This window comes from Oculina patagonica, chromosome 11 (genome assembly GCF_052425735.1).
Source record: "Oculina patagonica isolate OP01 chromosome 11, crgOcupat, whole genome shotgun sequence".
In the NCBI taxonomy this organism is placed as follows: Eukaryota; Metazoa; Cnidaria; class Anthozoa; order Scleractinia; family Oculinidae; genus Oculina; species Oculina patagonica.
The window spans coordinates 3,922,693-3,939,103 of NC_135768.1; the positions used below are offsets into that span (position 1 = coordinate 3,922,693).

The window sequence follows — 16,411 nt, forward strand, 5'->3', positions numbered from 1 at the left end:
GGAGAAAGTAATGGATGTCTTAAATGAAATCGACCGTCGCAGTTTTCTTATGCGAGACTTAGAGTGGGAATTCGAAATGTTAGATCGAGAAAAACGAGGAACAATCACTGAGGAACAAGCTTGCTTTTTGCTGAAAGCTTTACACGGAAAATCAGCGGAGAAAAAGTGCAAGGAATTTTTATCTAACCGTTCGCTGCCTGGTTCGCGAGTTTCACTTCAAGAAATCGAAGTTGTTCTCTGCGACCCTCCAGAGTTAGAATTATCAGATGAAGACGGCGAAGATGTCAAGACTTAAAGCAGTAATCTGTTTAAAATGGGAGAATGTTTAACCACGCTTAATGGAAAGGATTATGTGGGATAGATTAATATTATGACTGCGCGCTGCCATGGAACATTTAATTCAAAGAATTGCTAGAATGATTTTAGCTATAAAGGCGACAAAATTTTTCTTCGCAGTTTTGAAAAATTATTTGTTTTAATATTTTTAGTCAGTTTTTTTTTTCAAAAACAAAACATGTACAATTCTCAATATAAACAACCCAGTAAGAGACATTTTGCTATACAGTATTTTCACGCAGATGTTACATACGATTTACCTGAGTGTTTAAACAACGTCGCATGGTTAAAATGTATGCTAATTTTTCACATTGCATTTAAGTTTCTAAAACCGTTTTCAAACACAACTGTCGTAAAAACAAACCAGAGTACAATCACAACCTGCGCAGCGTAAGTATAAATGTGCACATGAAAAAATAGGTAAAAACTACGCTTTTGACATAGTTATTTTCAGATTTTTCGGCAATCCTGCCTTCTTCAGGGGAAAACCTATATTTGTCCGCTGAAGAAGGCAGTTTTGCCGAAACATCGGGAAAATAACTATGACAAAAGCGTAGTTTTTACCAATGTTTTCATGTAAACCAATCAGAGCCGAAGCAAAAACGTGCAAAAAGTCAAATCTCCATCAGTTTTGGTTCTGCTCTTGATTGGTTGAAACGACAGTACGGTTGCTTTGACAAATTGGAGCGGTTTTCACAAGAGTGTCAAAAGTAACTCGTGTTTGCTTTGGTCTAACATTGCTACGCTTAATGTTTGGTTTAAAAAACTTGCCCTACTTTAATTCTTATGTTGTCAGATGTAAAACCAAACGCAATCATGACTCGCTCACACACGTTTTCCTGCGCTTCGTGCCGGCTACATGTATTTGCTTCCAGTTTTGATTGGTTCACTGGATTGTCTGTGTCCTTCGTGATTGACAAGAGTGATTATATTGGTTTTGGTTTTAGGACACTCAACTGAAAACTGCTCTTAAATAAGAGAGAAACAGAATAGGCTTTGTATATGTAAATCAGCAAACGGGACAATTAAATGATCTCAACTTGTACATCTGGCTCTAAAATACTACTGTATCTTCATGTTTTTGAAATACTCTTGCTTCTTGAAAAGTAACTGAAAACCGCTTGACAAAACTCTTCCTTCCTGTTACAGAATCCACAAAGAAACTTGGGAAAAGTTCACAGTAGAACTATGGTAGGGGTAGCCTACAGTACACAACTCCTTAATGTCCTTAATGGTCCATGAAACTTGTTCGCTTACCGCCTTCTACTTTTGTATTTTGAAGTACTTTGCTGCTTGCATTTTCTTTCAAGTCAAGAGATAAGCTTAAATGCTATGAATGGACTTTTTCTGGACTGATGTTGTTCAGTCTCCGAATCTGCTCCGAATCTGTAAACGTTTCCTTTACGCACTTCATCGTTTAATTGTCCTGTCTCCTCGCAACAGGTATTCCTATTTTGAGGCCCTGCCAGGGTTAATTCTGACAAGCGACATGGCCCAAAAAGTAGCGACAGCACATAAATTAAAATCGCGACGAGCGACAACCCTTTTGGTAAAACTTAAATTCCGAAAAGGACAAGTAATCTTCCTTCAATTTTACTACCGACAGCGACGCAAAGTTTGACAAAACAGCGACACGGCGCATTTTCAAATTTAGACAAGCGACACGGGAACCCCACCCCCCCCCCTGACAGGGCCTCTATTTTTTAAAACCATTCTTTAGTCTCCTTCACAGCCATTAATGGGTCGTCACCCAACGCTTTTTTCCAATGACGAGCCAAACAAAGGCTGCGAAGGAGACTAACTTTCTCCCCTACAGATTGTTCTCCCTTTCACTTCATTCACCGTTCCTCCAGTAACTTTAGCAGAGCTTTCTGTACACTCTGATGTATTCCCATGCCAGTTAGTACCTCATATGGATTAGGGTGATGTCTCACCAGGCCAGAAAGCGCCTCTAAGTCTTCTTCAGATAACAAATCCTTCACTAATTTCTTTGATTCCTCTTTAAGCTTCGCCTCTGCCAGATCTCTCTCCTTCCTCTTAGCCTCAACATCTCTCAACGCAAACTCTGCGTCTAAATCACCCATAATGTTATGCCGATGAAGCTGTTTGGCTCTCTGTCTCTCTCCAGCATCAAAGTACCATATAGTAATAGCATATCTCGTGCAATAAGCAGGAAGAACTTCATGAGGATTTCGCCCGTCAGACCAAAACAATAACAACCTGTTTAGAATAGGCTCCACATCAAGATGACTATTTTCTCTATAAATTCTAAGTTTCCCTCCTTTGTCCTCACCCCACCCCTGGTTGAGATAATAGATAACAGTTAGGCACCGTCCATCCCCATCCGGGTTATCCACGTGACGGGTGTACCCCGTCCCGTTGCCAGGGTAACAAGCCACCATGGCCTTGGCGCGACCTTGGATTCGATACTCATTTATACCATTAGGTAAATTATTACAACATATCACTAACGTATCGACGAATTCTATCAGGTTTACGATATTCGGTGCGTGTTTTTCGTTGCCTTCCAGCCATGTGATTTTGTCTCCGCGTATACGTTTCTCGGTGAACTTTTGCTCGCTGTCCGAAGCTGTCATCCCACCGCTCAACTGTCCGTCTTGAAAGACACCCGAACTGTGCAGTTGTTTCACCTCGTTCAAAATATCCAGAGCTTTCTCGTCCTCAAATAAGTCGTTAATGACACTAAAATACTTGTCTTTTAAAGAACTACAGACAAATTTTGCGATGCTATCCAAATCTTTTCTTGCTGGTTGCGGGAACTTTAGCTTGTCGTCTGCTGCTGGGATTTCGGGAGGCGACTTACAGTTAGGCTTGTGAGCTTTCCAGTGCGACTTTTGGCATTCCTTGCTGCAGTAAAAGACAGATTTGCATCTAGAACACTTCAGTAAATTCGTCTTTTCTGTTCCACAAAATGTACAACTTGGAGTAACAGACGCCATGTTTTCTAGCCCCAATCTCTTACTGCTCCCGGTAGTCATGTCCGAGGAAGAACGGAGACTAATGACGTAGCATTAACAATAATACCGCTGTACAAGAAGACAAACAAGGAACAAAAAGAAAATGGCGACTTCTTCAGTGGCGAAATAAGTGCGAATTTAACTCCAAAATATTATATTCTGTGGGATTATTTTTAAAAAAGAAAGACATAGTTAGGTAGCTTATTTCTTCAAAATGGTTCTCGCGGACTTAGGACGTAAAATTACGACAGCGCTTCGCTCTTTGAGCAATGCAACCATCATTAATGAAGAGGTGAGAGCAAAAGATTCATTTTAATTATTTCTTTACATATAATATTACTGATAACGTACGGATTCGCAAAATAAATCAGCATGTTACTTCTTCCTTAAACTGTAAGTCCCATTCAAGCAAGCAAGTATTGAGATCAAAATGTATGACCAAAAAAGTCATTTCTTTATGATAACAGAAAACATACATTATTACCTTTGACCAGTTGAGAGAGTGTGGTCATGTGGTTTATTTAATGGTCTTTGATCTTAACTCGTAACTTCATTTGTGATTTATTTTGTTCATGATACGTTGATATTTTACAAATATTATTATTTTAAACTGTTGAGTTTATTATACACGTCAAACTGAATCATAGTTTCACTTTGTACATGTCAAAGTGCTGATGTTAAGGAGTACAGTCAACTCTCTCTAAGTTGGACACTGTCCAACTGTCGGTCTTTTTTTAGAGAGGTGTCCATCTTAAAGCGAGTTTAATTTCAGTAAAATGATTTTAAAACGGCAGGAGCGTACAGGACCAACACCAGATGTCCGTCTCATAGAGGTGACCGTTAAGAGAGAGTTGATTGTACAGACTATGCCAAATCAACTTTTTGCCAAGCTTTGACGATGTAACAAACAAATCTAGATTTTGTTTTAATGCTGCTGTGGCTATTTGCTCTAGCTTAGAATTAATATATAGTATTAAGTTATTAGAATACGGTGGAATAAATTAATAATTATTATTAATTTCTTCCACCGTATTCTAATTACTTATCACAAGCTTTTATTGGAGATACATTCCTGGCCAAACCAGGTAGATTTGCTTATGAAATACAGAGAGATGTAATGTAGTTTGTGTCCATCTACTTTGGTGTAATTCAAGAGCTTGTGTGAAGTTCCAAGAATGAGTAATTTTTTTTTGTAGTTACAAGTAGTCATTGATGAGGATATAGATGTTGTTTTTGATCAGAATACACATGTAGTTCTGGAAGGTCCTTTAAATGTTCTAATTTATAACCATAGTTAAGGTAATTTGTCAGTATTCCATTGCACATCCCGTACTGCACATAATTTTACGCATGATTAGGGCACACACATTAACAAAAAGGCGACTTTATCTATACTGCTTGGCTAGCAAGAGAGATAAATCATTGTTTTCTCATAAACGAGTACCGGGACCTATCATTTCTTTTTATTCTTTCTTTCACATTCTTTCTAGAAAATAAATATGAACAAATTTCTATTGTAGAAAAATAAAGAACAAACACAAAATAATGTGAACTTAGCTTGTACTCGTGATAATATAATTGCTGATATTATAAGGAATTATAGGGTATATTCAAGGTCTTCCTGTTCCTTAAGGAATTATACCGGAACCCCTCTTTGTTATGTTAAAAATAACGTTCTCTTGGGTTAAACAACCAGTAGGCAAAGTTTGAGCAAACGTCTATTGTCAGTTCTATTTCGATGGAATGACCTTAAATAATTTAATGTTGTATGTCTGAACAACAGGTCCTTGGTGCTATGCTCAAAGAAGTATGTGCTGCTTTACTTGAAGCTGATGTTAATGTGCAGCTTGTTAAAAGACTCAGAGAAAATGTCAGGTAAACTAATCATCAACAAAATAAGAACATTGTCCAACTGCTGTTTTTGTCATCAGTCTGTAATCATCTGATCGTGATGTTGCAACAAATGCTAGATGGAGCACATACAGAAGTCAAACTTATTTACTGTATGCTTTAATAATTAAACAAAGGAAGATTTGTAGTTTTTATAACAAAAAATTATAAGCATTGTAAGCAAAAAAGAAGAGTTCAACTGGCTCTTCTATAAGTACTCAGAGTTAGCTGCTGAGCCTTGTGAATGCTAGCGTCTACTGACTTTATTTATTATTTCATCTTATTTAGGTCTGCTATTGACTTTGATGACATGGCCGGTGGTTTAAACAAGAGAAGGATGATCCAGCATGCTGTTTTCCAGGAACTATGCAAGGTCAGAAAAACACATAATTATCACTTATTGCTAGTAAATTGATCTTCACAGTCTGACACAAGGTACTGGTATGTGGTACTATTGCAAAAAAGAAGCCCCTCCTCCCCCCTCCCCCCCCCTACTCTCTTCTGCCCACATAAACTTAGATGAGTTTAGGTAAAAGATGTTTTTGAGGCTGGTAGGTGCAGATGCTGTTACCAACTGACCCATAAAGCCAATGGATCACGTCACTAGCAGATTGTACAATGCATTCATACTGACTTGAGTATGTTATTCATTGTGTCCAAATAGCAATACTATTGTAGTAGAAATGCATTGCCATTGTTTTGTTTACATGTTAACAGCTGGTCGATCCTGGAGTTAAAGCATGGAATCCAAGCAAAGGAAAACAGAATGTCATCATGTTTGTTGGTCTCCAGGGGAGCGGCAAAACTACAACATGTAGCAAGGTGGGCTAACTTTTTGTTTTGCACAATAATTATTATTGTTAATAGTTGTTATCAATCACACATGACCTTCGGCAAGAACAAAAATTCTAGACGCAAATTTGAGTATTAATGGATGTCAATCATCTCTGCCCCTGGTTAACTAAAATCTTCAAGCATATTTAAAATCCTATGTGCAAAACTTGGGAGGGGAGTAGCAATACACTTAGCCAGTTCATGCTATAGAATACCTAGTTACGTACCAAGAACTATGAGCAATGTGGGCTTAGACAGCTTTCCTTCCTTGAATCCAGTTATAATCTAATCTTGAACTATCATTGCAGTTAGCTTACTACTATCAGCGCAAAGGCTGGAAGACTTGTCTGATCTGTGCAGATACATTCCGAGCAGGTATGACAAACAAGACAAATCAAGCATGCTATTTGGCAAATATAATTTATGAATAGACCTTACACATAAATTCGCGAATGCTTCTCAAACCTCTGGCATCATGAACCATTCTTTCTCTTACTGACAGTAGCTATTTTCATTCCTTTCTCCAGGAGCATTTGATCAGCTCAAACAGAATGCAACTAAAGCAAGAATACCATTTTATGGAAGGTAGGAACAGGAATTCAATGCTGAATCCAATTCAGTTTAAGTGATACCCAAACAGGCACTTGAGCTATCCTTTTAAAACAGACTGTTACACAACACTGTATTCTGATGTTTATATTGTTGTTTAATTTTTTTTCAAAACCAATTTGATTTTTATTTTCAATATTTGTTTCAAATTATGATAATGGGTATGAGACAAAAGAAAATGAAATCAAACTGGTGTGAAAAATTCTAAGCCAAGGATAAATTTAAACCACAAAGGATAGACAGTGAAACCACAGGTACCCCAAGCTCTATGGGAGATATAGACCATGTGACCTTTGTTGAGTGTTGTGTGAGTGTTGTAATTTGAGCGTCACGGCGGCCGTTGCGTAACAGCGAAATTATAAGGATTTGTATGGGAAATAACGATTCCAGCTGTAATTTAAAATTGCGAACTAGTTTTTAATAAAAAGAACCCCTACCTAAAGTCCTCTGTCTGTTGTTCTTTCTCCTATGTGGTTTTTGGAGCGATTTAGCGTGATTCCAGCGAGTTATAGTTCCATTGCCTTTCTCTCTATATATCCTTTACCAAGGTTGGGCACTGAAGCTGTTAAGCCGATCGGGTCCGCTGAGGGAAAACAGCCGTAAATTCCTTTCATAACCTCTGATCGCCTCGAAATTTCACGTGGACCACGCACGATAGTTCTTTTACCTGTCCGAGCCATTAAACCGGACTCCATTTACATGAAGAGAGCATTAAAGGTCGCCAATATCTGCAAGCTTTTCCGTTGAGAGCCATCGATAACGGCTTTATTCAGATGTCTCGTGAACCAAGGTTCGAATTACTTACACACCCCGTGGGTGACGGTAAAATGATGCCAACAAAAATAATGCACTCAGGCCCTTCCCTGGCGAACGAAGATTTGTCAACACTGTTCGCTATTCTGTTGTACAGACGTATTCACATGTCTCGTGCAACGAGCTAGCGTTTAAAAAACAGCATAGCGAACAGTGTTGACAAATCTTCGTTCGCCAGGGAAGGGCCTGAGTGCATTATTTTTGTTGGCATCATTTTACCGTCACCCACGGGGTGTGTAAGTAATTCGAACCTTGGTTCACGAGACATCTGAATAAAGCCGTTATCGATGGCTCTCAACGGAAAAGCTTGCAGATATTGGCGACCTTTAATGCTCTCTTCATGTAAATGGAGTCCGGTTTAATGGCTCGGACAGGTAAAAGAACTATCGTGCGTGGTCCACGTGAAATTTCGAGGCGATCAGAGGTTATGAAAGGAATTTACGGCTGTTTTCCCTCAGCGGACCCGATCGGCTTAACAGCTTCAGTGCCCAACCTTGGTAAAGGATATATAGAGAGAAAGGCAATGGAACTATAACTCGCTGGAATCACGCTAAATCGCTCCAAAAACCACATAGGAGAAAGAACAACAGACAGAGGACTTTAGGTAGGGTTTTTTTTATTAAAAACTAGTTCGCATTTTTAAATTACAGCTGGAATCGTTATTTCGCATACAAATCCTTATAATTTCGCTGTTACGCAACGGCCGCCGTGACGCTCAAATTACAACACTCACACAACACTCAACAAAGGTCACATGGTCTATATCTCCCATAGAGCTTGGGGTACCTGTGGTGAAACCTACCATAAGCAGACACCCTTGGGACCAGATAAAGTGCCTACTTAGGAGAGGTTTTTGCTTATGGAGGTTCTAAATGTAGTTCTTATATGTGTCTATCTATCAGATACGTCTGTTAACGCTTGTTCAACTGTATTTGATAAGTTTTCTTTTGGTTTGCTTACAAGAATCACTAACTAGCTGTTGTGTTTTGTTTTTCAGTTACACTGAAATGGATCCTGTTGTTATAGCTCAGGAAGGTGTAGACAAATTTAAACAAGAAAACTTTGAGATAATTATTGTAGACACAAGGTATGTACATTTTTTACCTTGCATGTTTAGACTGAGAAAAGAAACATTATTACTGGTATGATCTTTAACATGTCAGTTTGACTCTTTTTCTCATGTTGAAAAATGTCCTGCCAAACTACAGCAATCTACCAATGTGTCACATGTTGGACCTTTCCACATGATTTGTTTTCAAATGTATGAAGATGTTGATTAAAAAGTTGGCTTAAATCAAACTTTCACCCAGTATCTTCGATGTCAAACATGTCGTTAGCACACTTTCACCCCCAGTGTTAGATATTTTCAGCTGGATCAAAATATTGCCAGGATTGTTTGACCAGGGCTTAACATGGATTATTGTCTCTTATAGTGGAAGACACAAACAGGAAGAATCTCTCTTTGAAGAAATGCTTCAAGTATCTAATGCAGTTGTAAGTATACAGTATACTGACAATAAAGTGTATCATTATTCTGCCATGCTTGCAAGCATTTTCCAGCAATGCAAAATTGTTACTTTGTCTTTTGAACTTAATGTTGCAGTTCATGTCTTAATATTGTGGTCTGTCTTACTTAGAGTCCAGACAATGTGATATTTGTAATGGATGCTACAATTGGACAGGCTTGTGAATCACAGGTAAAATAACATGCTTATTGACCTTTGGTTTGTAGGAAGCACAGATACACTACATTACAGTCCTTGCACTATTCTTTAGACAACACTTCATCCTGATTATGCTTTTGTCTGTTAATTTCGTCAGTCTTATTTTGGCATATCATTTTACATTTTAGGCCAAAGCTTTCAAAGACAAAGTTGACGTTGCTTCAGTTATCGTAACCAAATTAGATGGCCATGCAAAGGGTGGAGGTGCATTGAGTGCGTAAGTATCAGTTACCAGGAAATAAAAGGCATATTTACCTCTTTGCTTCACACTCTGCAATACACATGATATTATTTTGTGATGTTTTGTTTGCAGAGTTGCAGCTACTAAAAGTCCTATAATCTTTATTGGTACTGGTGAGCATATAGATGACTTTGAACCATTCAAGACCAGACCATTTATTAGCAAACTGCTAGGTAAGTTACATTGCAAATACCATATTTTCTATTTTAAATGCTGGGTACCAAATAAATGCACGGTCTCCAAGGTGGAGTTGAAAATAGGCCCCTAGGTAATTATTTGATGTATAATAAGCTGTAGATATATTAGTAAGATGCATGTTTGTCAAAAATAATGAATAAAAACCGTTGCTTAATGAAAACGCGGCTGGAATAAACTGCAGGAGTCAAATAAATCCGGGTCCACCAGTCTAATTTAAAAAGATAGTACTGCATTCACTCCAACAAAACTTTTTGGTTTGCATTTTCCCGCTGAGTGTGTGGAACAGTGGACTCATGATTTCTGCATTTGACTCCGGATCAAGCACTTTGGGTTTTAGCTCAGCCAGGTTCATTGTGTTGTGTTCTTGCGTAAGACACCTAACTCTCAAAGTGCCTCTCTCCACCCAGGTGTGTAAATGGGTACCGGCAAATTGTAGTGGCAACCAGACAGAATGCTGGGTAGTATCCTGCGATGGACTAGCATTCTATCCTGGGGGAGTATAATACTCCTAAGCACCTCAAGCTATAGCAACTAGAGTTATAAACTGCCATGTGTTCATGTAAATAACGGGTGATTGTTTTTGGTTAACAAGTGCTTGCTTTGTGATTTTCATCAGGAATGGGAGATATCGAAGGACTGATTGATAAAGTTAATGAACTGAAGCTTGAGGACAATGAAGAACTTATCGACAAACTCAAACATGGTGAGAATTCATTAAGGGAATTGACAGATTAACTATTCTGTGTACATGTAGTGAGATGTTAATACCCTTATATAACTGAGTTTGAGATCATTGTACAGGCCAAGTCTCTCCTGCTGATTTATTTCCCCTATGCTTCACGCTTGGGCCATAAATAATGGGGATCTGTATTTTAGAACTGAACAACCTACTATTAAAAGTAGATTGATGTATCAAGTAAGAATGTTGTGATTTTAAGTATGTATTAATTTGATTCTTTTAGGTGTTTTCAGTTTACGAGACATGTATGAACAGTTCCAGAACATTATGAAGATGGGACCATTTGGCCAAATCATGGTAAGGAAACATCATTACCAGCTATAAGCCGAGCGATTTTTTCACCCAATCTTACTGAAAACTGGTCAAAACTCAACGAAATCGGGGGTTCGGCTTATAGCCGAGTATTTTATTGTTTTGGGTTTATTTTTTGTCAGAGTCTAACTGGTTCTGAAAACCGAAAGTTTAGGGTCTCGGCTTATAGCCAAATAAATACGGTATTATCAATACACACGGCCAAATTGAAAACCGCCCTATTGAAAACACGCGTTTTGCGGGCCGCAAATGACTCCTAGCGGGCTGTTAATGCATTAACGGCCCTGTAGCTGATTGGTTCTCTGTTCATCATCCGATTAACTTTAACCAATCAGCGTCGCTGACGCGGGAAAACCATTCAGGTGCGTACGCGTACAGCAAGAGTCTCAAACAGTTTTTCGACAAGCGAATATTGTGTTCGGTAGGAAAAATCAAAGTCTATTTGTTGTAAATGGGACAAAATACAGCCAAAAAATCGGATTTAGAAGCAAATGCACAAGGCGAAGAGACAAAGAGAGCAACTCCTTGTTGTCTTACGAGAAACGAAACATCGTTCACTTGAATTGTGTATCGCCGGTCGAGCTAATTTAGCGAAAGCAGTTGCAGGAATTTTACGCCGAAGTTCAATCAGAAAATGTAAGTTTGTAAAGTATTATTATCCATGAATCAACCCATTGCTCATTATTTACAGAGACACTGCAGCTAGCTCTTTCATACTAACACTACACAATAAGACATAAGCCTCAGTAGCATCGTGTATAATTTTCATTGCGACAAAGTACTTGTGTTATTCGAATTGAAAATCATGATGCTAACTTCATTAAACTGAATGTGTTACCTATCTGGATGTTATTTGGCCTTGTTTATTGATAATAATGATAATAAAATGACTTTTTTCGGGAATATTGTTTATTTGCTCCCTTGTAGTGTCATTTGTGGCCCGAGCGGGAAGCGCAAGGGCCACAAATGACACTACACGGGCACAAATAAACAATATTCCCTCAAAAAGTCATTTTATGATTCCCTTATTATCACCACCAGTGAACACAAAATTTAATAACAGCTCTTGTACATCTTGCTTAAAAAATAATTTCTGCTCAATAAAATTTCCAAAGATTGACTTTTTTTCTGTGATAGATTAACTCTCCAGTAATAGGCCGGAAAGATTCTACTTCAATTTTCACAACCGTGACTTGAAAAGGTTAATGTGTAATAAAAGCATTATAATTCTTTTTCTTCATCTTTAGGGTATGATTCCAGGGTTCAGTAGTGACTTCCTCTCTAAAGGAAATGAACAGGAATCAATGGCGAGATTAAAAAAACTGATGACCATTATGGATAGCATGAATGATGAAGGTACTTCACATACAATCATGTTCTTTTTCACAACAGCTCGGGCTTTTAGCCAGAAATTTCAATCAAAATTGGGAGTCCACTGGACTAGCTAAAAGCAAGCAACAGCTCTTTTCTGAAGAACCAAATTCTTGCAATGCGAAAAAAATCTTTGTCCTTTTAATACACACATGCAACTACATTTGTAGCCTTTGTATACTTCCCAAGCTTGAGAGATGTCAAGACTCAAGCTGAAACATTTCTCAGAGATCGATGAATGTGTCGGACTGGAAGCTTTTATGTCGTCATTGTGATTTTTTTTTCTTGAATCTCAGCAAGCACCAACAGCAGTTAAACTTCACTCTCTTTCGCTCAGAGAAGTCGGCTAATTTTTCCCTTAATTGACGTAACTAAAGAAAAACCCTTTGAGTTTCAAACAGTCGGTTCTCTACTCAAACCAGCCTGCCTACTTCAAACTTCATTGAAACACCTGAATAAGGCAAGCTATTTACCTGTAGAAACACAATTCTGTTTAATTTTCAGAGCTTGACAGCCCCAATGGAGCCAAACTGTTTTCCCGCCAACCAGGCCGTTCCACGCGTGTAGCACGTGGATGCGGCGTGTCAGTCCGTGAGGTACAAGAGCTGTTGTCACAATACACCAAATTTGCAGCAATGGTGAAGAAGATGGGAGGAATAAAAGGCCTATTTAAAGGTATACCCTTTGTTTGTTTGTTTGTGTCATGAAAGTGTTTACATATTTATGTCATTTTTGACCAATAATTTTACTTCAGTCTTAGACTGTCCACAGCCCTCTATTTTTCGTGTTTTTTTCGATCGATGAGCGCGCGCTGAGAACGGCGAGAGAACTAGACGCCAGCGCAAAACGGAAGAAGCACGGGGGTGGGGGGTGGGGAGCGAAATTTTTTTTTTTTGCTCGCTTCGCTCACTTCCCGTCCCCCTCCCCCTGTGCGGTCACGCTTCGCGCTCGCTTCGTTGCTTTTTTGCGTTGAGAAATCGAGAGGCTGTGGACAGTTTACTTCAGTCTTTCCTTTTGTACTATGTGGAAAATATACACCAAGTTTCTTTTTACTCTGTAGTTTAATTTCCACCTAAGGAAGAGACCCTTTGAAGTGCTTTTGAATTCATTCAAATGTGTATAGTCTCCTTTGCTGCCATAAGGTGGGTCGCCATGCAGCACTCCCCCCCCCCCCCCAATTGTGTGGGGACATGAAATTGATACTAGAGGAGTTGGTTTTGTCATCGAAATAGAGAGCGAACAATAGTGGAAATGGCAAATTTGTGCAAGAGTAAGAGAAGCTTATTTGTACCAATGGGGAGAACTTAGCCTATAATGCAGTGAGAAACTGACATCCCTACCCCCTTCCACCCAATTTTGTTGCATTCCAGGCGGTGACATGAGTAAGAACGTAAATCCATCTCAGATGGCGAAACTCAATCAACAGATGGCCAAGATGATGGACCCAAGGGTGCTGCAACAAATGGGTCAGTACATAGTGATCAGTGTCTAATTTCTCCTAACAATATCAATACATTGCAAAGCAGACAGGTCATGAGAATTAAGAAAATCGTCAATTATGGAATATTGTCTTGATGTGCCATAAGATTCTCCGAACAGAACAAACGTGCAGTTCCGTTGCCACTCACTGGTTTCTGTGTTAATTTTTTGCCACTTCATGTTGGTCTTGAGAAATTGGTTGAGAAGTATGGAAACCCAACCAACACAAAGATGCCAAAAAGTTATGCATGTAATGCATGTTTGATATGCTGACAGAAAGATGTCAAAAAGTTGCATGTACGGCTGTTGACTGTTTGATTGGCTGAGAAGTTTGGAAAACCAACAGAAAGATGCCACAGTTGTATGGCTGTATTTTAAGCTTTGATTGGCTAAGAAGTTTGGAAAACCAATGGAGATATGTAAAAACTGCCTTTCATTGTAAAAATGGCTTTTGATATAAGAAGAAATTCTCAGAACTAACAAAATCAATGTAAGCCAACTTGTAATGAGAAATTGATATCTCGAACTTGGATATGAGTAATCTCTATGTCACGTACGCTCTTTCATTGATGTTATTGTTGCGATATTTTATCGAGGCTACATCTGCTGACACTATCATCGTTCTTTTAGGTGGAACCCAGGGCCTTCAGTCTATGATGCGTCAGTTTCAACAAGGTGCAGCTGCCCATGCGCCTGGGGCGAGGAAATAACCAACAATCAAACTGCGATAATAATATAATAATAACAATATTTTTAATAAAGTTGTCATGCAGCATGCTCACATAGGAAAATATTCACATCACACAACCAGGCTATTTTTAACCTACACAGTAATATTTAGCCAAATAGAGGACATTGTAGAGTTAATATGACCATGCAGGCTTCCGTGTCATATGCTTGTGTGACGCCAGTGAAAAACCGCGTTAACGTCCGCCCTGGAGATTGTATAAGTCATGACTGCGAAAACCATGTTGTGCTTGGCACCGTTGTGACCTAATACACCAAATTGGAAAAACGTTGACCCTGTGTAAAGCATAAACCATGAACGATAAGACCGAATGGGATTCTGAATAGACTGGACTGGTAAGCTTAGAAAACTTCCATTTATTTATATTCGAGATATTTTCTTTCTTTAAAAGCTTTTATGTAACCTGCCTTAGTATAATGTTCATTTTATCACAGACGACGATTACTTTATTCCGATTTCCCAGTAAACATTTTGGTCGAATCGTTTATGGTTTATGCTTTTCATGGATCAACGTTTCTTCAGTCAGGTGTGTTAGCAAAACATAAACTTTACACAATGTTTTTAGATTTCTATGGTTGCTATCGGAAATCAAATACGACAGACGCCAGCCAAACTACGCTGCCATTACCAGTTATTTCTTTTTTGTTTCGTTTGTTTGTTTTCACAATCAACATCGTCGTGGACATGTTCGTGGGTTTCATTGCCAAAAACGGTAATTTCTTGGTGTTGCAATCGCCAACACAATATTTGTAACGATGTTACTTTGTGTCAATGAAGTAAATTTTTATCTGTGTACTATTACATGTACAATGTATAGATATCAAATGGAAATAAATAAAAACATGGTAAAACAATAATCTGTGGTCCCATATCTGGTCGTCAACCATGGATTGACTATTTTTGTAACTTTTCCTCGTGAAACGTGACCCGATTGAACAGTCGAGAGATCTGTGGATGGCCAAAAGAGTCATAAAATGCCACTGAAAATTTATCAGAAAGTCCACTGATCGACACTGAAGTGTTCAAAAAATCCGCATAACAGGCAGATAATTGCTGTCCGATGCGCCTTTACCTGGTCTCCTTTTTCTCCCCCTCCCCCTCATAACTCCGGCCTCCACCCTCCTTTCCCGCTCTCTCTCCAGCTTAACATAAAACGCTGGTTAACCTTCATTAGGGGTTCAGTGTTACGTCTATTTAACAATTGTTCCACGAACGCGCGTTGGATATGAGATGGTAGATAGCCAACGAGGCACCGAGTTGTTTATAACGATCTCGTATCCAACAAGCGCGAGTGGAATAATTGTTTTATTAAAAACGCCCAAAAAATTGCAATATTTTAGCTCCCAATGCAAGCCGTTTTCTTGGACGCGTATCGGCTACCATATTTGTGTTCAATGGTATATGAGCTCATATACTATTGGCTGTGAACCAATCAAAACGCAGGAGTTGCAATATACCATTGCTAGATTTAATAATAATAATAATAATAATTATAATTGTGGATAAATCCCCCTCTTTGCAAACGATAAAACTTTTTTCTTCCATTTAAGGGATAGAATAATCGATCGGAAGGAAAAGGGAAAAAGTCAAGAAAAGTGGGTCGTACTGAGGGGTATTATCGTGATGCGTGATAAGCTGATTTAATTTTCCGTGAAACGTGAATTAAACGAATTAATCTTCGTGATCTGTAATCTAAGGTTTTTCGTGACCCGTGGAGAACTTCAATTAATAACCGGTATTCGTGATTTAACCTCTTTATTCCACGTGATTCTGAGTCGCAAGACCTCCAGAAGATTTACGAAGACTGAAAACACCAAATGAGACCTCCGTACCATTACCACAGTCTTGTAAGGCAGCCGCAACAACTAGCACGAATGATAAATCACGGACACAATATTCAGTCTTTCTTTTGCCTTTCTCCAAACACTCTTCCTTTGCAACTTTTCTTTACGTATAAAGAGCAGGATAAAAGAAAATGTTACTCGCTTGTTTTCGTGTTTCGGGAAAAATGAAATTTTGATCTCCGTGATTCATTATTTTTTCTACTTGTGAACCATGCCAGAGACCACTAGCCTCCCGCGCAGTTGTTCTTATCGCCCCTAAGAACGACTGCGCGGGAGGCTAAGAGACCCCCGGCCC

General features: G+C 38.8%; 1 protein-coding gene and 1 pseudogene across 1 annotated transcript; one reads left to right on the forward strand and one right to left on the reverse strand.

Moving 5' to 3' along the window:
- Positions 1-2,038: 2,038 nt before the first annotated feature.
- Positions 2,039-3,296, reverse strand: LOC144630072 (prolyl hydroxylase EGLN3 pseudogene; annotated as a pseudogene).
- A 92-nt stretch (positions 3,297-3,388) lies between these two features.
- On the forward strand, positions 3,389-15,129 carry LOC144629821 (signal recognition particle subunit SRP54). Its single transcript, XM_078488035.1, has 17 exons — positions 3,389-3,606; positions 5,098-5,189; positions 5,493-5,577; positions 5,922-6,026; positions 6,347-6,413; positions 6,566-6,623; positions 8,458-8,547; positions 8,894-8,954; positions 9,098-9,157; positions 9,313-9,401; positions 9,498-9,598; positions 10,240-10,326; positions 10,586-10,659; positions 11,922-12,030; positions 12,550-12,720; positions 13,416-13,511; positions 14,155-15,129. Exons 1-17 carry the CDS (start codon positions 3,529-3,531, stop codon positions 14,232-14,234), a joined length of 1,503 nt encoding a protein of 500 aa, XP_078344161.1. The 5' UTR covers positions 3,389-3,528; the 3' UTR covers positions 14,235-15,129.
- Positions 15,130-16,411: the final 1,282 nt, after the last annotated feature.

Bases quoted from the DNA above. Each gene is read 5' to 3' on its own strand.
- LOC144629821 (XM_078488035.1), top strand. From the start codon at position 3,529: ATGGTTCTCGCGGACTTAGGACGTAAAATTACGACAGCGCTTCGCTCT. The intron at 6,624-8,457 runs GTAGGAACAGGA...TTTGTTTTTCAG, and splicing joins AGAATACCATTTTATGGAAG to TTACACTGAAATGGATCCTG. The intron at 9,402-9,497 runs GTAAGTATCAGT...TTTTGTTTGCAG, and splicing joins GGTGGAGGTGCATTGAGTGC to AGTTGCAGCTACTAAAAGTC.